The 27398-nt window shown below is 39.7% G+C and overlaps 1 protein-coding gene across 1 annotated transcript in view; it reads left to right on the forward strand.

Annotated features, from left to right (window-relative positions):
- LOC120538356 (cytochrome P450 4B1-like) overlaps positions 1-27398 on the forward strand; it is a 45069-nt gene that overhangs the window by 11211 nt on the left and 6460 nt on the right. Inside the window, exons 3-10 of the mRNA XM_039767833.1 lie at positions 1694-1738; positions 2760-2887; positions 3640-3767; positions 6402-6556; positions 18698-18804; positions 19395-19585; positions 21625-21758; positions 27018-27082. Of these exons, the coding sequence (XP_039623767.1) occupies positions 1694-1738; positions 2760-2887; positions 3640-3767; positions 6402-6556; positions 18698-18804; positions 19395-19585; positions 21625-21758; positions 27018-27082 (953 nt within the window). The remainder of the gene's footprint in view (positions 1-1693; positions 1739-2759; positions 2888-3639; positions 3768-6401; positions 6557-18697; positions 18805-19394; positions 19586-21624; positions 21759-27017; positions 27083-27398) is intronic.

Genomic DNA, 27398 nt, shown 5'->3' on the forward strand with positions numbered 1-27398 from the left:
TCCACAACCTCGCCCCTCCACATCTGTCTGACCTCCTCCATGTTGCCATTCCCTCCCATACCCTTAGATCCTCTTCCTCCATTCACTTGACAGTCCCCTTCATCCATCTTACCACTATGGGGAGCAAAGCATTCAGTTGCTCAGCTCTGGAACTCACTACCATCTGAGGTTAGAAATATTGAATCATTTTCACTTTTCAAATATAAACTAAAAACTCATTTGTTTAAGACTGCTTTTTTTCTTTGATTACAATTGCTCTGTCTGATTTAAATTTTTATATTTTAGTTTTGTTTATAATGTGTGTTTTATCTATTGTTCGGTGTCCTTGAGTGTTTAGAAAGGTTCCTACGAATAAATAAAATATATTATTATTATTGTTATTATTGATTTTGTTTATTGTCTGCTTTGTTTTCTATGCCTGTGCTGTTGTACGTTCCATGTGTTTTCTGGCTGTTCCCTTAAGAGCCGGGCCATCTGCCAGGAAATGTTGCTGTTTTTTTTACTCACCATTGGATTTTCCTTTGGAACTTGTTCACCTTGGATTATCCTTGCTGGCAACTTTTTTTTGCTTTTTGTATTCTATGAAGCGTCATGTACTTACAGAGCATTTTTATCAAAGTAAATCTTTTGTTTTATAAAAATTCTGCATGGCCCTTTCTTATATCTAGACTGGAGTTTTTTTTTGCAGGATTACCTGTTCTAGTGGGCATTTTTTGAAGTGTTCTTGGAAATCTAGTGCTTTGGGACCATCACTCATAACAACTGCACCCAAAAATTATATTATTTTCTCATATGTTATGTACCCCATGTAGTTTGTAGTGGTGGCTGAGAAAAAATTTCAACTTTATGTTTTCATCTTCATGAACAGGGAGAGATGACACGTAACTGTGGCCATGAAATACCATGTTGCCCCATTTGCTAACTGCTTTGTTTTCAAAGGAAAGTCTTGTAAATTGCAATTGTTTCAACCTTTTACTCAACTCCAGTTCTTGTTGGTTTATTGGTTGCTTGACGTTTTCCCTAAATAATTCACTTGAATGGTCTTTTGGGCCTTGCACCCTGTGTTGGCTGGGATTGGCTCCAGCGGACCCCCGTGGCCCTGTAGTTGGGATATAGCGGGTTGGATAATGGATGGATGGATGGTCTTTTGGTTTTGTTATTTTCTTTATAGTGAACCATACCCTGCCTGTCTGACTTCTCTTTTTGATCAGTATTGTAAAATGAATATTTTTATTTTGCTAATTGTACTAGGGTGTTGTACCATGTTAGCCATTATGAATGTAGAGAAAAGCCAAGCAAAATGACACCTTTTATTGGCTCACTAAAAAGTTTACAATATGCAAGCTAGGCCACTTCTTGAAGGGGCCTGAGTTGCCTCGAAAGCTTGCATATTGTAATCTTTTTAGTTAGCCAATAAAATGGGTCATTTTGCTTGGCTTTTCTCTTTATTTTTCTAAGTAAAAGATAATTTCTGCCTTTGTCAAAGTAGTTGTGACACATAAATGTAAATACTTAAATAAATTTACGTTTTTGTTGAAAAGTTTTGCTTATTACTGGATTTAACTAATTTCCTAAGCTATACTGTAAATATTAAATTATTTAATCTAATCATTTTAATGAGGCTTTAAAACTGTACAAAAAGAACTGTATGGAGGAATATAATAAATAAGCATATTTATACTTGCATTTACAGAGCCAAAAGATTCTTTTACATATACATTTTTGATTCCATGGATTGGTAAGTCTCTTTTCATTGCATCTATATATATTTAGCTTTCTTGTGTCTAAGTGTTACATTTTTTTTTTACAAAGTCTTAATTATTTGTCATATAGTAAGCAATATTGTTGCACAAACCATGCTATAAAGCTGGCACAGAGAGGAGATATTGTCAAACACTCCCTGGCCTACCTAAAGGCCTCCTGGCCAGGTGAGAGAGCGGGGTACCGATCAGCTGGGATGCCAGTTCGTCCCTCACAAACATGACTGCTACCGGGCTCTCTCTAATCATGTTGAATGGCTGAGGTCCCAAGTCAGACTACCCAACCCTAACTTTATGGCCCTAGCACCCAATGTGATCTATGGGGTGAGACATTGTCAATCGACAGCAAAGTGCAGCATGTTAAAAATGACCAAAACCGTCTGGCTTCTAATGCGAAAAGAGAAGGTAGTTAAAGGAGCAGACAGTCCATGGAGATACATTACATCATCCTTATTAATGTTTATATTCCTCCCTCCACAAATGGGAACCTAGCAATGGAAATGATCCATTCTGTCACCAACACTTTAATGACAACTCACTCCAACCCTGCAGTTATAATATGTGGTGACTTCAACCATTGGAACAAACAATGACAAATTTCTACCAGTTTGTGACTGGTTCCACTTGAAGGAACAACAAGCTGGACCTGCTGTATTCAAATGTTAAAGATGTCTTTAAATGTAAACTACTGGCTCATTTGCGCAAATGTGACCACAGCCTGATTCATCTTATTCCCAGCTTCAAGTCTGTTCTTAGACGGCAGCCTGTTACCACAAGAATAGTGAGTTCCCAAACATTTCTACAATTTTGCCAAACTCGAGACGAACCTAATTCAATGGGGTTTGCTCATCATTAGTGATAATGCATATTAAAAGGCAAACAATTCAAAGAAAAACAGTTACATTGAACTGAATTTTAAAAAGTAATAAAGCAAAGTACCATTTTCAGGTTATTCATTGTTCACTGTGCATTTATTTAATCATTTATTTATCTTTACAGGTGAAGGTTTGTTAGTCTCCGATGGCAGTAAATGGTTCAGACATAGAAGACTCCTGACACCTGGATTCCATTATGATATCTTAAAACCATACGTGAAAGTAATGGGGGATTCTGTAAATGTTCTGCTGGTATGACTTTCTGTGTTATCTATGGCAGCTAGGTTTAGTTCGCATTGGTCAACCTATAATTAATTAATTAGTACAATGACTTGCCGGTTATAACTTTTTTTTTATAGTGGAAATGATTGAATGCTAGGCTAGTAATTATGGAGATTTGGTGAAGTGCTGGATAATAAGATTTTTAATAATTGGTGATTCAAAATATGGTAACTTAGCACTAGACTGCATCTTCCATTCCTGTCCAAACCTGAATTGGACTAAACAGGTTTGAAAATAGATAGATCAATGGATAACTTTTATATACTGTAATTAGGGTGGCATAGTCCATAGGCCTGCTGCCTTACACCTCCCTGTTCCTTGGTTTGATTCCTGATTTATTCACTCTTTATGTGGAGTTTGTATGATATTCCCAAGTCTATTTGGGTTTCCCTGAGTACTCAATTTTTCTCTCAAAAGTTAAATATGTGTGTAATAAGTAATTAGCGATTATAAGTTTATTTATAACGAGAGAAAGTTTTATGATAAGTGCCATGAGGGGACCTCTGGCGTCTAGCCTTTCCCATCCAGAAATATTTGAGCGCTCTCTGGAACAGATTCCTAAAAGCATATATTGCATATGTACAGTATATACGTTTGTAGCACATAATAAAATGTACATTATACACTAGCTGGTATGACTGGATATTACTAATTATTTATTAGCATTCTTCCAATTTTTGCATTGTCTTAATTAAAAAGGTATATATTGTTTTTGTTTGCAGAAAAAAATGGAAAGATACTCAAACAAGTATGATGAGTCTGTGGAAATGTTTCAGCAAATAAGCCTCCTGACCCTTGATATCATACTAAAATGTGCTTTCAGTTACAACAGTAACTGTCAACTGGAAAGGTCTGTAACAACTTTGCTTCATAAATTTAGTTTTATGTGATAAAAATTATTAACAGTGTTTTATTAAGTACTCAACAACCATAATTGAGTAAAAGTGTCAGAGTCATTGTCACTGTTGGGGACCCAAGTGGCTGGACCAGGCCAAGGGGTCGCCCACGTAACACCTGGCTGCAGCAGATGGAGGGTCATTTCCGGTGGGTATGACTGGACCTTGTGTCTGCCTGGGGGGTTGCCAACCAGGATCCCGAGTTGTTTCGCCATGTAGTGGGTGCGGCAACGCACTGTACCAGTGTGCATGCTCCCCAACTTGACTTGACTTGACTTGACTTGACACTACTCAAGTAGATGTTTGAAGGTATCTGATGTTAAGTGTAGTCAAGTATAAGTTTGTACCGCTCCACAAGACTCTTCTCCCGCTCCAAAATTGTATGATTATAATATGTGCTCCTGATCCCTAGGATGGAAGCAAAAAGAGAAGAAACAACAAATAAACCAGAACATGAGAGACCAACACTACTCTTCTACTAGCCACAAAGCAAGTACAGAGCACACCAACAGAAGCAAAAATTTATGACTGGAAATGAAATTTGTTATTCTAAATAGTGTAAAATATGCCAAAACAAATACATCAGCTATTTATAAAAATCCAGTGCTGTTCACCCCGCACACTTATGGATTACAACACAAAACACTCCTCTAATAAAGCACAAACACATAAATAACAATAAAGTTTAACAGAGAATGAGAGAAAATGTCCTTTAAAGTGCCCATCAGTAGAATTACTGTTTTTTTAATGTCTGTTATTGCATACTACAATCCAGAGAATCATTTATCTTCCACTGCCTCCTAACACAGACATGTCAGGACCTCTCCCAAATTCACCGTAAAAAAGATAAAAAGATCCTTTATGTCATCCACTCCTCTTGCCTTCTATAAAAATGAACCCAGGTCTACCTGACATCTTCTGTAGGTGCCTTAGTTTTTCCCTTTTATATATATGCAACTTTCTCTCTGGTGCTGTTCCTTCCCTGTCCTCTTCTTTGCTACTGCACCTTCACTATTTAAGGTCTGCTTAGCCCCGTATCTTTTATTGGCCCCAATATGTTTCCAAAACATATTCAGATTTTTTACTATTTACAATAAAGATGAAAATGTACAACCAGACAATGACACTAAACACACGCGACAACTGTTACAAGTTATTGCAAGACCTCTCCTTATTTTTTTTTTATTAATTCATCCTTTTACTTGCCTTGCAGTTAGGAGACCTGGGTTCGCTTCCCGGGTCTTCCCTGCTTGGAGTTTGCATGTTCTCCTCGTATCTGCGTGCGTTTCCTCCGGGTACTCCGGTTTCCTCTCATAGTCCAAAAGACATGCAAGTTAGGTGCATTGGCGATTCTAAATTGTCCCTAGTGTGTGCTTGGTGTGTGTGTGTGTGTGTGCCCTGCGGTGGGCTGGCGCCCTGCATGGGGGTTTGTTTCCTGCCTTTGAGCCCTGTGTTGGCTGGGATTGGCTCCAGCAGACCCCTGTGACCCTGTAGTTAGGGTAGCTGCGAGGCAGCAACACTACCACTGCGCCACCGTGCCGCCCCTGCTTCAATGTGACAAGGTGAATGACCAAGAGCACATAAACACACATGTACACTTTGCTGTAGCCTGTGGATCAGCTCCAAAATAACCGAGACTGGGACTGCATGTCACCAACATCCATTTCTGCCCTGTTCTGGTGACTGTGTCTTAATGCCGGTGGGATAAAAATGCTCATTATGTAGCTCATTTGTTTTGTAGTTTAATACTGCAGATGAGTAGAGAAAAAACATTTCAGAGTAAAAGCAGCCATTTGTGTTTGAAAATGAAGTGAAGTAAAAGCATAGTATTCTCAAAACATACTCAAGTACAGTAAGTATTTCTAGTTTGTTTCTATACAACACTGGAGATTAATAGAGGGGTTTTTAAACATTTAGTTCATTAGTTGATTTAGCAGTTTTTGACAATATTCAATGATGCCACTCCTCTGTATTAGATTGGTTTCTTGTACCATCCAAAAAATCATGATGCACTAGAGTGGAGAAAAATCATGCTGACATGTGGTGTAGTTTCTGAGCGTTGAACAAGGAGAAGGAGACCCATCAGATGTTCTCATTTTTAAGGTGGAATAGTAGCCTTGTGGCTAAGGATTTGCACTGGTATCTGGAAGGTTGCTGGTTCAAATCCCATTACTGCCAGAAGCTATTCTGCTGGGCCCTTGAACAAGGTCCTTAACCTGACAATTGCTCCAGGGATGCCGAATCTGTGCTGTGACCCCTAAAGGTCATGTAAAAAGACCATTTTCCCTATGGGATTAATAGAGTAGTGTGTGATAGGTCTTAGTAGAGCTATCCCTAGGAACTGTTTTTATTATGGTGTGAATTTTATTTTGGTGGTATTTATAACAGGGACCTTTACTTTGGGTATTAAATGGTGGGGAAGCAACATGGGAGATCAGTGGTATAATTGTTCTTGTGCCTCCCACACACCCCAGGAACCAGAATCACAGTCTTTAATATCATTAAAAATATTTATCCATGTAAAATGCATTTCTCCCAGTGGATGCTCATACTTAATAAATATTAACATGTATTCATTTGTCTTGCAGTGACACAAATTCCTATGTTCAAGCTGTATATGACCTTTGTCATCTCACCAATGTAAGATTGAGGACATTTCCATTACACAGTGATATCATTTTCCATCTTACCTCAGCTGGATACAAGTTCAGAAAATCCTGCAAGATAGCACATCATCATACAGGTAAAAACAAAAATAAAATCAACTTTCCTTTACATTACATTTTTTCTTCATGTATTTAGTCAAAACAGCAGATTTACAGCAAAATGAAATGCAATGTACAGCCAATACGTTCTAACACATGCTGTTGTGTGGCATTACTGTGGTTGAAATCCATCGGTGCATTCTTCTTACATGTAATGGAACACTGAGGATGAATAAAAGGTTTGTGTAGTTGTAGTCAAATTGAAAAATAACTATTTGATAAGTGTAAGTTTTGAGCTTAATTATATTAGTATACTTACAGTGGAAGTAAGGACCTTTCTTTCAGGCAGGCTTAAGTGATTAGGGCAGGTATGCTGCTCACAGATAGTCGAAAGAATGTGCTGTGTTTGAGTCTTAGAAGACCAGTCCATAAAAGACATATTCAGATAGCTCAGGCTGTAGTTACCCATACCTGGTACTGTATGTGTCACAAATAGTTCACTGTATATGCAAAATGTTTGTGCATTTATGAGGGGTCAGGGACCATCTACCCAGAAGGCCATCTCCTACACTCTGCCGTACCAGAAGTACAGTCCCACTAAAGAACTGGACAATGATTATACTGTTCCAATGGTTTCTCTTCAGTCTGGATTTGTATGTCTAAATAATTACAGTACACTATATACTGGGAGCAGACGCTGCAATGTAAACCAATTAAATATATATTTCCATTTTGACCATATTTCTCTTATCTTAATATTTTTACCATGGAAAAGGAAATTACTGAAGGGGTATGTATACATGTTCAATTACGTCCTGTATTTCTAAAAATCGGGAGTGTGATCCCCTCGACTTTCTCATATACTGAGATAGAGGAAAAGGTCATCAGAACCACTTCCAGTTGTGCAGTATTTCTCAAATATCATATCTCTTTGTTTCTCATCATTACTAATTGATAATATCGATGCACAATCATTTATCTCTATTTATAATTAAACTTTATATTAAAATGATATATTTGCACTTAGGGAGGCTGAAAATGGTGGCAGACGTTTTTCATGATTATATATGCATTACCTAGATTACGTGCAAAGTAAAAACAATTATAGTCACCTAAACACATAGAAGACATGTTAGTATTATATAATATTTTTTGCAATAAATTGTTATAGGTAAAACTGCATTTAGCTACATTTAAATGTGATAATGTTGGCCGAAATAAAAAAAATATGAAATTAAATGTATTACCAGGAACATGACGGGGACGTAGCAGCTTATTGTTCCCATTACATTTTTATATTTACATGGCATGTTCAAGGTTTACACATGTGACGCTAGGGGTCGCTGTTGCCCCGTGAACCCCGCAGACAAATGTCCAAGACACCAAGTAAAAGCACTTAGAATTATTTTAATTTCTTCTTTTCGATATTGTGCCACAGTAGACACCACTAACACCACCAATAACAATAAATCAATAATCAATACAAATAAATCAATTCTCCTCTCCTCCAAGTAACTTCGTCACTCTACCACCCAACTCTGGCTCAGCTTGCTGAGTTTCCCATAATCCTTTATATAGTCCTTGACCCGGAAGTGCTCCTGTCCTTCAGTCCATGTGATTCACTAGCACTTCCGGGTCCGTTAAACATTTAGATTTTTCTTCAGCCAGGAAGCACTTCTGTTCTTCCGTCCCCATGACTTGGGACTTCTTTCCGGGCTGTAGGGAAAATAGAAATATCTGTGTCTCCCTGCAGCGTCACCCGATGGCACCCACGGTACCCAGCAGGGCCGTGAAGTCGAACTCCATCTCCCACGATGCCCTGCGGGAATCCGGGGCACCTCCATGCTTCAGGGAGGACTCCATCTGGCGGCCTGGATGTGTTGGCTGGGATAAGCTGCCGGCCATCTCTCACACACGTTATTGTTAAACTGATGATGTATACACTAAAATAAAATGAATAATAGTTATTGAAAGAATATGCATTATATTGAATACAGTTTTTAATATTGTGTACATATTTATATTTCTATTGTGAGCATGGGTCCGAACACCATCAGACAAACACCACTTCTTTATAAAACACACATTTATTATCAGAATAAAATCGTCACAACACACAGTGCTCCCAGCACAAATCACCCTCCACACAGGCCTTTCTCGCAATGTCTGTGGGCCGCCTTTCTTCCTCCTGTCCCGGGAGCTTCGTCCTGTTCCTGCTCCCGACTGTAGGAAGGCAGCCGCTTTTATTTCCACCCGGATGTGATCCAGGTGTTTGATGACGTTCTTCTGGCAGCACTTCCTGGTGTGGCGGAAGTGCTGCCCTTGCACCTGGAAGCACTCCAGGCATCCCTGGAAGGTCCTTCTTCCACCTTCCCAGGTGTGGCAGAAGTGTCGATCTCCCAGGCTCCACGACGCTCGGGGAGCCCCCTGGCGGTGGTCATGGGCCCCAGTGGGTTTGAGCCTCCTTGCTCCATCCCCGTGGTCCCCTCATCATCCAGGGCAGTTGTCCCCTCATGGCCAGGGAGATGTATAGACCACCTCCTGGTCCTTCCAGGCATCCCGGCTGGGTCTGACCCCCCAGCCTCCTGTGACACCATGATACAAAATATTTGGATGGTTGTTTAAATAAAATACTACTTCTGGTTGAGTAATTTTTTCTCAAATTTCATATCTGTTTACTTTTTATCATTATGCATACAGTATATATACAAAATCTGAATCATCTATCTGTAATTATAACCATAGCTTACTTGAAAATTTGTGAAATTATTCAGTTAAAGTACCACTTCTGGTTATCGGAATTGGCCCAAACGTTGATAGGATTCCTTATTTTTGATATAAAGCAGTGTGACGATGTGGGTTCTGGCTCCACACTCCCATGGCTGTTTGGGAACCCTTGAACCCAACACCGTCGATAATGTAACCGAGTGAGCTAGTCAATGGAGGCAAATTACTGAGCAAGGGGAAGGTAAAAAGTGCAAAAGTGCTTTTATTTAAAAACCAACAAAAACAGTGTTCCATAAATAGTGCAGTTCTTCACAGTTCTTCATTAAATAAATAATCCATAAAAAGAACGTGGGAGTAAAACCAATAAATAGAAAAAAACAATCCTTAAAACCAGAGGTTAAAATCTTCTCTTGGAAGCAGTCTTAAAACAACAAACAAATCCGGTGCATCGTTTATTAGCGTTTGTTAGCGTCTCACCTGCTTATCCCGTTTGGGCCAAGCAGCAGGCAAGACGCTCTCTGCAGCTGCCCTCCTGAAACACACGCATGAGACTGGAGACCTCCCGATCCCTGGCTTCGGTATGGCACTCATCCCAGTCTCGGAGAACTTGGTTTCCAACCAACGGCCAGGTCGCCCACGTTGGGGATTCCAGCACCAAGTCTCCCGACTTCCGCTGCCTTTCCATGGCCTCTCTGCGGCCAGTCGCCTTCCCTGGTCACTCCCGCTACCTGATCGCTCAGCGGGAGCGACATCAACACAAACACCTGGGTGTCGGCCTAACACCCAGCTTCCACGCAGCTGTCCACGAGCGTTCATTCGCTCGCCGTCCGCCGCTCTTGCGGCTCTCTCTCTCTTTCACCGACCTGCTTCCTCTCCTGCTCCCGGTAACCTCCGTCCTCTCCTTTCCTTTCTCTCTCCACTTTTTTCCCCCTTTAAAACCGACTCGCGCTTCTTTTTAAAATGACGAGGGCCACAGCAGCTGCAGCATTAGCCACGGGACAATCATGAATGTGGGCAGTTCCTCACCTGTGCACTAGGTGAGAAACGCCCACACCCTACGGACCATCCCGCGGCCCACTATGGCCCAACGTCCCCTCACTAAGCCGCGAGCACATCGATTACTTATTTAAAAATGGCCTTTGCTCAATGAGCTGTGGACCCATAACACCACAAGCAGGTGTACAAAATCTCATTGACTGAGTGGTTTCATGTTTACACACAGACAGACATAATTTCAAAAATTATACTTTCGGACTCAGGAAGGTCTAAAATGTCAAAATTGATCAAAATCTCAAGGTTGCATTTTTTCACGACCCCTATACTTAATACTATGTATACGAGAAAGTAAAAATGAACACACTCCCAGGGAGTAAGTGCCCCTTGTTGGACACAGTAATGTACTGGCAAAGCAGAAAATGTACACATTTGAACAATTAGCCAACATAAGCTACAATTAGCACTCATTTATTGTCTACTGAATCGGCAGCTCAAACTGTACAGATGTTACAGAAGGCACACACTGCCCAGGAATGGGAGATGCTATGCAGCTCGTATGAAATGACATTTGAGAAGTGCTTGCTTAAATATTATAATATTATACGTGACATGCATGTGACTCTGGCTTGTGAACAGAGAAGCATTACATCGTTGCCAGAAACAGAACTTATTGACTTTATTGAATCAAATCCAATTTTTGCCTTAATGGGACACAAATCTGATTTTTTCAGGGCTGTGTGAACACAGAAATCCGATCTTTTCTAATCCTATTTGCGTCACTTTCATATGTGCTCCTGGATCAGATACATATCCAATTTCTGGCCATGCAACATGAATGAGAACAGTTAAATTGGAATTGATATGTTTTTTTTTTTCCCTGCCTATACACATGGGCTGGGTGCTGTCTTCCTCACCCAGCAATGGCAACATGGTGAAACAACAATGGAGGAGAGCTACAGCTGTGACGACAGTCATGGTCCCAATATTGATGACTCTTTTCTTGTACCCAGTTAATTCTTGGTATAGCACTACCAGCAATAATTGCAGAAAACAGTAAAAGCTAGCCTTCTGGCTTTTTTTTCACCTTATTGACCTAATTATGTACTAATGATGAAATGTTTGTCATCCTTCAGAGCAAAATGAGATGCAATGATGAGAAGCTACTAGTGTCTGAGAATAAAATCCCAAACCAATAATATCCAAGGCCAGGAAATCACACAGAGTCCAAAAGCCTTCTGGTTTCAGTTTAGACTTTTATTAAAACATAATACAGCCGTGCTCTGTCTGCAATGAAAGCCACTGTCCCTGGGCTGGGAAACATTTTTATATATTGTGGACCACCAGGCTGTCACCGCCAGCTTAACCCGATACAGACACACGTGGGACACAAGTGCAAGGCACACACTGATTTTTATTTTTTCTTTTCCCTTGTGGGAAACATCTTCCCCGTCTCTCACAAACACAGCAACACAGTCCAAGCACAACACAATGCACAAACAATAACTCTTTCTCTTTCTTTTCCTTCTCCTGCACTCCTCGGGTCAAGCGTAGTCTTCCTCCTCCTGACTCTGGCTCCCGAGTAATAGCTGCTAGCTCCTTTTATAAGGCACCCGGAAGTGCTCCGGGTGCTTGATTAATCATTAAGCAGCACTTCTGGGTGTGGTGGAAGAACTGCCCAGAAGGGCTCAGAAGCTCATGCTGCAGCACCCTTTGGTGGTGCTGGCGGATCCCAACAGGGCTGCACCAAACTCCAACTCCCATTAAGCCCTGCGGGAGTCCGAGGCAATGCTGCTACCCAGGGGGGTTGCCATCTAGCCTCCCGGGGGAGATAATGCTCTGGCCACACATCCACCCCCAGTCCATTCAGCATAGAGGTATCCTGGCCAGGCAAGAGCTCTGGCCACACACTACAACATACAGTAGCTTAATATAGATAAGATACTTTGACACTCCTGCTTATGATAATGGACAACATCTAATGGCTATTTGCCATCTTTATCTGGTAACTTTCAGTCAAGCCTAGTTTAGCAAAGGTCATGCCCTTATTTGTCATGCTAATAGCCAACACCGTTCCATAGTTTGCCATCTTTGCCTCCTATACTTTTCAATCATGTGTCCTTATTGCTAATTCTCCACCATCTTTGGTATCAACTTTCAGGGTGTCATTTTATATTTGAGGAATAGTTACATATAAGCCCAGGGCATATCAATGCATTCTAGTGTATTAACTACTGTATGTAAGACTCAGTGCGATGCAGTGCTGAACAGTACTTACACCTTATTGGTGGTGAGATTACAATATATTTTTATAAACGATAATGTCTTATAAGTAAAACACATAGTAAAACAAGTGCTTAATTAAAATAAGTTCTTAATCATATTATACATTCTAATTTCTGTGGTTATTATATTCTAATTATGCAGTGTGTGTTTGTATATAAATATATGCAGTAAATATTCATATTTCCATACTAGCATGTTGTTTTTGTTGGCTTTTATGCTGCATTCCATTTACCTCATAGTCACATTTCGGAGCTGGGAATGACATCACACCCGAGTTTATCGCATTCCAGTAAAACATTCAGAAAACCAATATGGACACATCCAGGTAAACATTTGTTATGCTTGCTCCATTGGAACAAATAGCAATTTATAACAACAAATGACATGGTATTTTGCATATCCAAATGTTGTAGCAGCATGTCCTCAGATAAAGTTGGATAGTAAGACTGATTTAATGAGACACAAATAGACAGAAGTGCTCTTAAACCTTTTAATGCTACAGCTCTTATCAAAGTTTGCAGTGTATTTTGCCATTTTGGTTTGACATTATGATATGAACTCGGACAAACTCAGACTTGACAGAGCAACTTATGGGAGCATTCCAGTTGAAAATTCAGACTAGGGACTCTATAATTCTGACTTCCCATTTCAAATAGAATGCAACATAATACCACAAGAAGTTTTTTATTGTTAGTGACTCAGATAACTCTTGCATAAAACATGTCAGTGTGTGAATGCGTACCGTTTCGATGGACAGTCAGTGTGAGAATGCGTACCGTTTCGATGGACAGATGCATTCACATTATAGTTAGATACAGGTCACTTGAACGTATGAATCATCAAGATAAGCAAATCCAGCCTGAAAAGAAAATTGGAATTGAGCAATGAGGCTTGTAAACATAGCCATAGTGATCTCCGTGACAGACTGCCGTACAATCCAAGCGTTGCTTCTGCCTTTTAGTTCAATGACACCAGTATAGGTTCTGGCCCTCTATGACCACAAATTACAGTGCCTTCAGAAATTGAAGGGGTGAGTTCCAAAACCTGCTAAGTACATTTTTTGGCGAACTTTAGGTAAAGCATGGTTGTGACTCATCAAAGGGTCGGCTATGTGCTTGGCATTGAAGTGGGCTTCAAAACCTGCTAAGTACCAAAATATAGTCCTATAAATTTTGATGTGAGTTCCAAAACCTGTTAAATACATAACCAGCTTAGTTCCAAAAGCTGCTAAGTACACCAGCCAATCATCTCAATATGCCACACTGAGAGTTTTAGGAAGAGACTGGCAGGTGCTTAACTACAAGTCTGCAACTGCAAAAGTCTGCAAAAAAAAAGCTCCCATTTCACTTGACAAAAGTTCGAGTGGTGGAAATAACAAGAAGTAACATAAACATAAAGACCACGTATTCGGGCGACTTTTGCAGTCACAGTATTGTGAAACGTGGCAGCAAAATAAAAAACTTGTCAGCTGACCCACTTCCACTGAATTGTTTTGTTAATCCAGTAAAAGCAAAGGATGTCGAAATGTTGCTTAGCAAAATGGGAGTCAATATGGACAATCTGCAATCAGAAAAAGTTAAAGAGTTCTACCTCCCAGTCATTGGAACTGCCAACAAAAACACTAAACCAATGGCAGACAGTGATACTGAAATATATGATGAAGACGATGTAGAATAGTGACATTCTAGAGATTGCTTATAACTTGTTTAATTTACTACTTAAACAATGCTTAACAGGAATTCATGACTTTTAGCAATACTTTTTAGCTAAATAGTTTAGAGACTAAAAGCTCTGAATTTCTTTTGTTATATAATAAAAATATTTCAAGATCCAGAGCACTTTTGATGAAAGTTTCTACTTATAGGTTTATGGAATAGCATTGATTTAGCGTCAAAATCTGCTAAGCATGTTTTTTTCCTATTTTTTACAAAAATGTAAAATATTCAGATTTCTGAGATGTCCAGCAATTGACCTTCAGTAATGTAACAACCAACATTCTGCAAAAAGAATTTAAAAAATATAATTTCAAATACTTAGAAATTATTTTTCTCCTTTTCACAAAAAGTTGTCTCCTGTACTTAGCTGATTTTGCAACTCAGCTCTTCAATTATTCAGACCTATTCACTTTTTTATACATTTTGTTATGTTGTAGCTAAAATAATTTAAATTCATGTTTTCCCTCATCAAACAACACTGAGTATTACAGATTGAGAAAGTGAAAAGAAGATTGTAAATTTTTTTGCAAATTTATTAAAAGGAAAAAAAAAAAAGAAATGAAATATCATATTGACAGAAGTATTCAGAACCTTTACTGAGTACTTCATCAAAGCCCCTTTGGCACCGATTCCAGCCTGGAGTCTTCTTGTGTCTGACGTGATAAGCTTTGCACACCTAGATTTCTGGATTTTCTGCCATTCTTCTCTTCACATCCTTTCCTACTGTGTTAGGCTGGATGGAGACTGTCAGTGGACAGTGGAATTGGACAGCTTTTTTCAGGTCTCTCTAAAGATGTTTGATTGGGTTCAAGTCTGGGCCTTGGCTGGGCAACTCAAGAACACTCACAGAATTATCCTTAGGCCACTCCTGTGTTATCTTTGCTTTCTGCTTAGGTTCAATGTCTCGTTGGAAGATTAACCTTCTCCAAGACTAAGGTCCAGGGTTTTCATTGAAAAACAACTCTAGAGCATAATTCTGCCACCACCATGCTTCAATCTTGAAATGGCATTGCTCAGGTAATGAGTGGTGCATTTTTTCCTCCAGATGTAAAGCTTAGTATTTAGACCATACAGTTCAATCTTGGTTTCATCAGACCAGAGAATCTTGTTTCTCATAGTCTGAGAACCGTTCAGGTGTCTTTTTCCAAACTCCATTTGTCATCTGGCCACTCTGCCATTAAATCCAAATTAGTGGAGTGTTGCAGTGGTGGTTGCCACTCTGAATGTTTCCTCCATCTCCATAAACATTCCCTGGAGCTCAGCCTGAGTGATCATCAGGTTGATGTTCACCTCTCTTACCAAAGCCTTTGTCCTCCAATTCTTCAGTTTGGCCAGGCAGCCAGCTCCAGGAAGAGAGAGAGAGAGAGAGAGAGACAGAGACAGAGAGAGAGAGAGGTTAGGAGCAGGCGCTAAAACAGTGCATTGCCGCACCCATCACACGATGAACCACCTCAGGATCCCAGATTAGGGCCCGAGTGCAGCCATGCAACGGGTGACACTTCACCACCACACTACTTCAGATAGAATGGAACCAGTGTGAGGTTTTTTATGGTGGCCGGAGTGCCAATTCTGCCACCAACACTCAGGTTTTTCCCTGCAGTTTGGAGGGCCTACGTGCAGGGATGGATGCAGATTAACGTCATACCCAGGACGGAGCAATTGCAGGTTAAGGGCCTTACTCAAGGGCCCAACGAAGTAGAGTCACAGTTATTTCAGACTAATACTGTTTAAGAATTATGGTGTTCACTGTGCTCTTGGAAACCTTTGATGCTGCTGAAACATTTTATAGCCTTCTCCAGATTTGTGCCTTGACATAATCCTGTCTGAAAATTCAATTCCTTTGACCTCATGGCTTGGGCTTTGCTCAACTGTGGAACCTTCTATAGACAAGTGTGTGCATTTCCTAATCATGTCCAGTCAAATTAATTAACCACAGATGGACTCCAAATGTGGTGTAGAATCACCTCAATGATGATCAACGAATGGAATTCACCTAAGCCAGTTTTCAAGTGTTATTGCTAAGTTCTGAATACTTATGTCAATGTGGTATTTCAGTATATTTATTTTTAATAAGTATGCACAAGTTCCTAAAATCCTGTTTTAGCTTTGTCGCTTTCTGAATCTGGGATATTAATTATTGTTTGAAGAGGGAAAAAACAAATTTTAATGATTTTAGCGTAAGGTTCCAACATAAAATGTGAAAAAATAAAGGGATTACTTTGGGAAGGCACTATACATTGTGTATTTGAGAATGTTTTGTTATGTTATAATTATTCTATCACAAATAATGTAGAATTGTTTATAAGACCATAAATTTTCCTACAAAACATTCTCAAAGCAATTGAATCTAGGTCAGGGTAGTGGGGAGAGGCCCATAATGCACATTGCTTCAGCCCATCAGAGAACTCACTCATACCCACACACATAACTGAGGCCAATTAATCTAACCAGGCATGTCTTTGGGACTGTGGGTGGGAAATTGGATTACCCAAAGAAATGTGCATTCTTCAAAGAGACAATAACTAGGTGTGGTGTTCAAACCCAGGAAACAGCAGCACTAACGTCTGTGCTAACCACTAATAGTCTGATGAGTGGCAGTACGGAGATCTGTTTCATTGTCCCAGCTACCTGCTGGTCTACCCAGCTCTAATAAAGTGAGCTCTATAAGGAGGGCTCCAGGGGCTCCAGAACATATCCTTGATCCTGAAAATATTTGGAGGCATTAACTGAAAACTGAAAGTGACCCATGGGAGATGGCCTGGAGAGTGTTTCGTCTAGTGAGAAGCAGAGAGGTCATAGATCTGAAGGGCAGTTACAGATTTGGAAGCTGACAATAATCAGTGTTTTTTGAGGTGCTTTGTCACTTTTAGACTTTGTTCACTTGGATTTGTCACCAGGCGGCATAATCTGTCACAACCAGTGGATTTCCTCCAAACAAAATCCCCAAAAGGCCTCCAAACGGGCTGGGAAGCAGGCCTTCAAAATGGGTACTTATAAAGTTCTAAAAATGACTGCAACAGTCTCTACAGGAGATAAGGTCACTGTCAACATTTCATTTGTATAACAGAAAGGGCAAATGAGGAATCTTTTAAAAATAAAGATTTATTTTACAACAATGCTCTGTAGCAGAAAAAGCTCAGACTAACACAAAGGGCAAAGAAAGAGTTGCCATAAAAACAGTCAATCCAGTTGCAAACAACTTTCCATACACTAATCCAGAAAGAGGTAAAAAAAACAGAGCAAAGACATCAAAATGCAGTAAATCAACAAAAAGCAAAGCAGTAATCAAAGAGAACTCATCAACACTCAGCGCATACAATGTACTGCAAGGAGCTGTGTTTTTCCTTAGCCTTTATAGTCTCTCAATGGAGATGGACAAGTGTCCCTGGCTCTTGGGTGTCCTGAACTAGGAGACGCATGGTGGAAAAACACTGTCAAAAGGCTCTGAACAAAGCTGTGAAGCTCTGAAGAACACAAGGGGCATACAATGCCTATAAAGGGCAATTCCAAAAGCAAACAAAATCCCAAAACACAAGTCAATGGAAAAGGTCAAAAGAGCAAAGGCTCAAAAATCTAGAAAATACCAAAGAAAAAGCACAAGAAACCTTAGAAAATTGGCTCACCCACTCCAGAGAGCATTCAACATGAACCACCAGGAACTATAGGAGGCCCTCTGAATTTATAGAGCAGAGAGCAGCTCCTGGTGGTGATTTTCAGGTGGCCTTGCCTCTTGGGCAGACAACCCACAAAACACATGGAACATCACAAAGGCATAGTACGCAATGCAGATAATAAACAACAAAAACAAAACATTAACATAAATAAATGATTCAAAAATTAACAAAAAGGACATAAAACAAGGATTTGAACCCCAGCTATTGGAGGACCCCTGGCTAAAATAATATTGGGGAGCCACCAACAAAAGACAAGAAACATGGTGGGACAAGCCAGGATACGTACAGTACAAACAAAGTAATACACAAAACTAATTAAAAACATATAATAATAAAAATAATGCAGACAATCAAGATAAAGCGTAATATTAACATAAACAAAGGAATAAAATATGAACAAAGATGACATAAAAAGGTAAGTTTGAACACAAGCTAAGGAAGGATCCCTGGCTAAAACATAACACACAAATCCAATGAATTAGAAGAGGGTGTAAACTTTATCAAACATCACAATTCAACTCATATTAAACCCAATAGTTTTCATCAAGTCTATACCATCCATTTTCCAACCCACTGAATCCGAACACAGGGTCACGGGGGTCTGTTGAAGCCAATCCCAGCCGATTTACTAATCAGGGTTACTATGGGGTTGAGAAATATGAAATTACTAGGAAGGTCTGAGGAGTTTAAATTATGCTGCAAGGAAAAATAAGGTTAGAAGAGCACTCCAGTAAGGCTTTTAAATTGCTTAGGACTGTTGACTTTGTTCTCTTTAAATTTGTAGAGGAAGTGATCAAAGAAAGAAAAAAAGCTCTGAAGGATGAGAAGGAACTTTCTAAAATTCAAAAGAAACGATACCTTGACTTTCTGGATATTCTACTGTCCACTACAGTAAGTTACTAATTAAATTTTTCTTTTATGGATGAATAGACGTACATTAAAAAAATGAAATGAACATGACCAGACAAAATATGAAATATATATATATATACAGTATATATATATATATATATATATATATATATATATATATACAGTATATATATATATATATATTTGTATTTCCATACTGTTCCAACTTTTTCTGATTTGGGGTTGTATATATGAATGACTAAAAAATTGGCTACAGAATGACTAAAAAATGACTAAAAAGAAAGAAACATTAGAAAGAACTTCTGACTTGGCAGCAGGGTTGCCAGATGTGCGGTTTTCATGCCACATTTGAATATTTTTGAAAGAGTTGTGTGGGCAAAAATTTTGATTTGGTGGTGTGTAGATTTTTGCAGCCACCTGAATGGCAAAACTCATCCCCCACCACCCTTTTACTGACAGTAAACTACTGTAAAATATAACTATGCACACAGACTTATTGCAGGAAATTAATTAATATGCAAAACTTGACACAACACCGTTTCTCTGCACGTAAAGTTTAATTCTGCAGAAAAATAAATGTAGTTCATCTAATAGTTTGTTCATTTCAGGATGAAGATGGCAAAGGCCTTTCCGATGAGGACATAAGAGCAGAGGTGGACACATTTATGTTTGAAGGACACGACACCACAGCTAGTGGCATTTCTTGGATCCTGTACAATTTGGCTTTACACCCAGAACACCAGCAAAAATGTAGAGAAGAAATACAGGATGTGCTTTCAGGGGAAGAAACCATGGACTGGTAAAGTATATCTTTATTCCTTTAATCCATAATTGAAGGATGTCTGGTAATCCAAAGGTTATGCAGAGGAAAGAGGTGATTTAATAGCAGGATTACAGATTAAGGGAACATCACACATATCTCTTTAGGGGGTGATATAATGGTAAACGGAGGAAGATCTTCATTTGACTGAGTCTTCTGAGTCACCTGAGAAGGATTTCTATGTCTGCTATCTTATAGAAGAAGTGTATTGAATACTTACAAATAAATATGTTTCAAAATCTATAGATAAAAAGGACGGAGATACTTAACTGTATGTGAAGATTGTTAAGTAAAGTCCAACTACTTAAAGTGTACTGTTCTGCAACAGATCTGCTCATTTGTCACCTTCATAACTGCTCTTTGGCATATATTTTCCAGTGTATAAGTACAATATGTACTTCTGGAACTGTACAGGAATAGTTTGGAAAAGGTGAGGAGGAATAGTATCAGGTGCTGGGTCAGTTCAATTCCAGCTCCTTGATTTACTGATTACAGAACCACTGAGTATAATTTTCAATGAGTAAGTTGTATTTACTGTATAACTGATCTATTCATTGATTTGATGTTTTCTAGATGAAACATAGAATTTGAACTCTTGAGTGATACACTAAAAGAACGTACTGCACATTTAAGTTAAACAGACCATTGACCTTTATAGAAATCTCTAATCTATGGGAAAGGTACATGGTACCTGGTCTCATATGTACCACTGTCCATAGGTCCTTTGGCCCACTCTTCTTGAGCAAGCTGCTTCAGTGGTGTCAGGTTTGAAGTGGTCCTTCTCCAGAGTGCAGGTTTCAGTTCTTTCCATAGACATTAAAATGGATTCAGATCAGGACTCCTAGAAGGCCACTTCAGACTAGTCCAATGTTGTATTTTTAGCCATTCTTTGGTGCTTTTAGCTGTGTATTTTGGCCCCTTATTCTGTTGGAGTATCCATGACCTGTTACTGAGACAGAGCTTTCTGACACTGGCCAGTATGTTTGACTACTGAATGTCTTGATTGTCTTGAGATTTCATTGTTCCCTGCACAGACTTAAGGCACTTCATGTCAGACGCAGCAAAGCAACCCCAAAACATAACCAAACCTTGTCCATGTTTCACAGAAGGTCTAGTATTCTTTTCTTTGAAAGCTTCATTTTTACCCCTGTGGACAAAAAGCTGATGTGACTTGCCAAAAAGCTCCAATTTTGCCTCATCTGTCCAATGGACATTCTCTCAGAAACATTGGGACTTGTCAATATGCATTTTAGCAAAATCCAGTCTGGCTTTTTAATGTTTTTCTTTCAACAGTGGAATCCTCCTTGGTCTTCTTCTATTGCGACCTCTGTCACTCAAAAAGTAACGAATGGTACAATCAGACTCTGATGGACCTTGGCCTTAGAGTTCAGCTTGTATCTCTTTGGAAGCTAAACTTGTCCTTGGCTTTTTGTCTACCATTTTCACTATCCTTCTGACCATTCTGGGGTTGATTTTTCTCTTGCAAATGTGTTTGGGGAGGTTGACTACTATCTCATGGACCTTAAACCCCTTAATAACATTTGCAACTGTTGTCACCAGAACATCACGCTGCTTGGAAATTGTCTTCTAGCCTTTGCCTTTAACATGTGCGTCTACAATTTTCTTTCTGATCTCCCCAGAGAGCTCTGTCATTTGCTGATTGCATGATTGGAGACTTGTGTGATATGAATTCAAGAAAACAGCGAGTTTGAAAAATCACTCTAATCCAGTTATCTAGTATCTTTTCTAGGGGTACCAACAAATGTGTCCAGGCCATTTTAGAATATCTTTGTAGAATAAGCAACACTTCATCTGTTTTCACACTTGCTTTGCTTTACTCGATGACATATCAAAGGCATGCAGGTATACAGGGGAGAATCACTTTTCATTTTTCAGGAGGGAAACAGCACTTTTTCAATGAGCTGTAAGGGTACAAATCAATCTGTCCACGTCTGCTATGTTTCTCTTTGTAATATCTTCAAGAAAATCATTTATTTTATTTATTTTTTCATTTTAAGGGACCATCTGAGTAAAATTCCATACACCACTATGTGTATAAAGGAATCTCTTCGTTTGTGTCCACCAGTACCTGAAATAGGAAGGAAATTAACAAAACCAATAAAGTTTCCTGATGGAAGAACTCTACCTGAAGGTTAGTCTGAATTTCATTTTATATTAACATTAGTATCAGTTGATCTTATGACTAAATACAACAATATTCTCTACCAAGTGAAGTTATCATTTCATTTCAGTAAGTTAGATTAAATCCAATAAAAATTATTTAAAGCAACAGACAGCTCCTTTTTAACTTTGTGTCATGGTGATGGTGAGGGTTCTGCTTCTTGCTCCCTCTTCTCCTTTGAGAGCGTCTCAAACCCAACACTGTTGATAACGTAACTGAATGAGCTGGCAGGTGGGGAGTAAGGAGATGGTGTAAAAGTGTTCAGTGCTTTTATTAAAACAAACCAAAACAAGTGTCCAAATAAAATAGTGCAGTGCTAAATGATAATTCATAAATAAATAATCCATAAAAGCAGGTGAAAAGTGAAGGTTAAAATCACAATATAAAAATAATAATAAAAAAAAGAATAAGGTTAAAACCATGGCAGGATGCTGTCCTTTTTTTAAAAACCTGGTGCCTTCTTCCTATTAGTTGTCAGCTCCCCTGTTTGTCCCTTATGGGCCTTGCAACAGGGGATTCGCCCTATCAGCAGGTGAAGCTGACCTTCCTTCAAGTCCGGTTGCCTTCTGTCCCCTGGCTATGTACAGGCTCCATCACCGGACCAAGACTTGGGTCCCCAACAACCAGGAAGCTCATGCTGGGGCTCTCCCTCCCAAGCCTCCTCGACTTCTGCAGATAGCCGTCCATAATCCTGGTCACTCCTGTTCCTCTGAAATGCTCAGCAGGAGTGACCCAATCCATCCACCCCAAGTGTCAGCGTAACACTCTTCCAGGACTCTCCTCCCAGCTGCCTGCATTTTCTCACTAGCAAGCCTGCGCTCTCACTCGCTCGCTCCCACAACGGCTTTTACGGCCTCCTGCCTTCTTCTCTCCTTAACCTGCATCATTGTTTCTTCTTTTCCGATTTCCTGTGCCGGCCCATACTTACAGTATATGGCTCTGTGGGTGCAGTGTCTCAATAATGCACTGCAGGAAGCCAATGAGGCAATCGAGGATGATCACACCTTCACGTGCAGGTGGATTTTGCCCAATTGCCACATCAGTTCCCCACAGTTGCGCGAGCGCAGACGGAGACTGACATGGCCAAACGGATTATGCAAAACTAGCCATTATTTTGGAGCTGCGGACCCGTTATATCACAGTCATTAATTACATAGTTCATCAACCTATCCATTTTCTAACCTGCTTATTCAGTTCAGTGAAGCATGAAGCCAGTGCTTATGTTATCAAATTCTCAAAGCCAGTCTCCATTTCCAGAGTCTAGTCGATACAGGTCTTTCCCACCTATGCCTGCCACTAAAAAGCCATCACACCCAATATTCACAGTTCATACTGCAGGTGGTGAGCCAATATAATGGCTCATGTTATGGAGATTATATGAGTTAACCAACCACCAGGCCCTCGCAGGTGAACATCACCCCCAGGCCTGGGTCTAGCAGTTTGTCCTGGCAACCCTATCCCAGGATGGCTACACGGCTTTATAGTTTGGACCATCATATGGTGATGTCCTAGCTCTGAGTATCCCTATGTTGACCAAGCACCACCAACACGTCAAGGGTGCCTAATCTGATGGTTGCATTCGGCATGCATGTAAGAGATTCACTGAAGAGTGTGAAAAGGCTAAGATGAGGATCAGCATCTTCAAGTGTGAGGTCATGGTTCACTCTTGGGAAATAGTGGATTGCTTTCTCCCAGTGAGGGGGGAACAACTGCCCTTATTGGAGGAGTTCAAATACCTTGGGATCTTGTTCATAATGTGATGGTAAAAAGGAAATGTGAGATTGACAAGCAGACTTAAGTGTCAGCAGCTGTTACATGGGCAATTTTCTTTTATTTTTGTTCTTTATTTTGTGTTATACAATTTCTTGTATTAGGAATTTGTTAGTTTTCGCATACCCCTTGGGGACATAGCGCAAGTTCAGCCATTGTACAGCGCCTCTGGAGCAAATGCAGGTTAAGGGCCTTGCTCAAGGGCCTAGCAGAGTAGGATCTCTTTTGGCAGTGATGGGGATTCAAACCGGCAATCTTCGGGATACCAGCACAGATCCTTAGTCTCAGAGTCTAAAGACAAAACTCTCAGTTGACCAGTCGATATACATTCTTATCATCCCCTAGGGTCATGAGCTGTGGGTAATGAGTGAAAGAAAGTAATTTCAAGTATGCGTAGAATAACATAGATTTCTTCACAAATCTGCATCCATTTCTGCATGTAGACCCTCCAACCTGCAGGGAAAAACTTGGGCGTTGGTGGCAGAATTGGCACTCCAGCCACCATAAAAAAATCTCACACTGTTCCATTCCATCTGAACTAGTGTGGCGCTGAGGTATCACCCGTTGCATGGCTGCATTCGGGACCTAATCTGGATCCTGAGTTGGTTTGTCGTGTGGTGGGAGCGGCAAAGCACTGTATCAGTGCGTGCTCCTAACCTTTCCTCTCTCTTCACAAAGGTTGGATGAGCTGATGCTACATGATAAGGTGAGAAGCTTAGCAATTCAGCAGAACCTCATGGTAGAGTCACATGGCTTGGTCATGTCATAAATATTCCACCTTAGGAAGCTTCTCCTAGAGCTGCTCTAGGCATATCCCACTTGCAAGAGACCCTGTGGCAGACTCAGAACACGCAGGAGGGATTATATCTCTCAGCTAGCTTGGTAAAACCTGTGAGTTCCCCAAGAAGAGCTAGAATCTACAGCTGGTGTCAGGGAAGTCACTCATCAGGAAAAATGGTTTCAGAAAATGGGATGAGATAATTGTGGAGTCTACAAACAGCATGGAATTACAATTTTTAATTGTATCAGAAAAAATAATATTAGAAGAAAGGTTTAAAAAAGCCATAGAAGTTGTTTACCAGTATTTTTTTTAAAAACATTTTTCTTTAATCTTTTAATGAACTGGTGACTCATCTTCATTGGTCTCTGCCTATCAACTGATGAGCTCTGATCTCCTGTGACCCAGAATTGGATGAAGTAAATTTAAGGATGTTATAATTTTCCTTACAAAAATGTTTATTATGGGCAAAGCTGTCTCAAAGAAGGAGGCAATAGGGCTGACATTCGAGGATCCTGTGCTGTTCATTGCCTCCACCCCCATATTCTAGCAATCCACAATTGCTCTTTATATATTTATAAAATATAAACACGTACATTTTAAAATATTATAATAAAGCTACGCACAAATCTCTACATTTTATTCAAGATGAAGTCTTCAATTAGTGGAAGAGAAGATGTACTGTATTATTCAAAGCTGGACGGATGTTCATCTTGCGCTAAATAGGTCACAGGCCATCAGTTGCAAGCTGAAAGATTTCATGGAATGTGTCATAAGTAAACTAGTATGGGAAAAAACAAATAACTGCTAACCAGCCTAGAACTATATTTTCAAGCAGCAGAATGATATTTTCATTCAAAAATCAAGGATAATCTCAATATGTAAAACACTTTCATTGTGACAAAAATCACAATGAGTTAACACAAAGAAAGTTTGAATTTGCAACTACCTTTTTAAGCTTTTTTCACTTCTTTATCATATCTATCAACTGTGCTCATTCTGCTAGAACTTCCCTCTGTCTTTGACACTGGTCAACCACCAGATCCTGCTTGCCACTATTTCTGACCCTGGCATCACTAGGATTGCCCTCAAGTGGTTTAAGTCCTAACTCTTGGGTGGATCCTTGCATGGAGAGATGTAAAGGGCACGCCAGGTGAGCACACCAAGGATCGGTGTTGGGCCCTCTCCTTTTTTCCTATGCACCTCTTCACTAGGTCCTATCATCCAGTTCCATGATTTCTCCTAACAGTCTCATACTGATGTTACACAGTTAAACCTGTAGATCCCTCCAGAGGACCAAACGGTTTCACGTAGAATTGCAACATTTCTCACTGATATTGCAACCTTGATGAAGAAACACCATCTCCAGCGCAGCGAAAGACCGACCTTCTCCTTTTCCTAGCTCGTCCATCTATTCAGCACTGTAACTCTGTTCAACTTAGTTTATTTTCACTAACACCTGCCAAGTCAGTATTCATCCTTGAGGAAGTGATTGATGACCAACTGCCCTTCAAGGACCATATTACTGTGGTCTCTTGGTTTTGCAGATTCACTCTATACAACATAGGCAACATCAAACTGGATCTGGCAGAGTATGCAGCACAACTCCTGGTTTAGGCTCAAGTCTTGTCACTGCTGGCCTACTGCAACTCTGTGCTGGCTAGAGCACTAGCATTTGGTACCAATCCACTAGAGATGATTTAAAATGCAGTAGCATCTGTGCTGTTCAACCAGCCCAGGTGGCCACAAGTCACTCCTATCTATAGCTCACTATACTGGCTTTCTGTAGTGGCACATATTAAGTTCAAACACTTGATGCTTGACTACAGAGCAGTTGGTGGGTCTGCACCTATATCTATATGGAGACACTTCTCAGGTCCTATGCTCCTTCTTGACCATTCAGATCTTCTGATAAATGTCATTTGGTGATGCCACCTCCATGAGGTACCAAATGTCAGTTCAGACTCTTTTCATGTGTAGCTCTAGTCTGGTGGAATGAGCTACCCATCTCCATTCAAAACTCTGACTCTCTCAATGTGTTCAAGAAGTATTTGAAAGCTCTCTTATTTGATGAATTTCGATGTAACTGAAAGCTGTTAGGTTTTTGTAAATCTGGAAATGGAAACTCGCTTATATTTTGTTTTGAACATTTCATTTGTGGATATCTATTTTGTAATTTTGTCCTGTAACAGTTGTTCCCAAACAGTCTTCCAACAGTTGCTCCTCAATTATGTCGAGCTGTATTGTATGTCACTTTGGATAAAAGCATCTGCTAAGAAAATAAATGTAAATACATTTGTGGATATCCCCACTCATCTCTGCTCTGCTAAGAAATGATTCAACAACAATAATGCAAACAGGCTGTAAACACAATTTAACTGCGGAATAGTTTTTATTGCCCCAGCAACAAAATTTTAAAAGACAATTTTTATAAAACAGAAAGAAAACTGAAAATACAAATTTGGTCAACTTTTGCCTCTAAACTGATACAAAATTACAGCTTTGTTTGCACTCTGACGGCAATAAGTCATTAATTATGTCAAGCAATTACATTTTTTAAACTTGAGATGCATTTCGTTTTCTTCTACCTTAGTGGGAAGTTTGATTGTTTATGACCACAGTATTATTTTTGAGAAGTGATATGAAGTAATGTCTTCATGGCTATTAAATTCTTTTGCCAGGTTTTCTCATTGGAATTGCTGTTTATAATATCCACAGATGTGAAAAGTTTTGGGAGACTCCAGAGGTAAGCAAAGGCAGTCTTCTATGAATATGGAGCAAGGTTGTTAGTACATTTTCTGCTTGTTTGAGTGTCTACAGGTCAGGCTCAGTTACAGCTAGGTCCATAAATATTTGGACAGCGACAACTTTATTCTAATTTTGGTTCTGTGCATTACCACAATGAATTTTAAATGAAACAACTCAGATGCAGTTGAAGTGCAGACTTTCAGCTTTAATTCAGTGGGTTGAACAAAACAGTTGCATAAAAATGTGAGGCAACTAAAGCATCTTTTTAACACAATCCCTTAATTTCTCAAAGGTAATTGGACAATTGACTCAAA

Source organism: Polypterus senegalus, chromosome 10 (genome assembly GCF_016835505.1).
Source record: "Polypterus senegalus isolate Bchr_013 chromosome 10, ASM1683550v1, whole genome shotgun sequence".
Classification (NCBI taxonomy): domain Eukaryota; kingdom Metazoa; phylum Chordata; class Cladistia; order Polypteriformes; family Polypteridae; genus Polypterus; species Polypterus senegalus.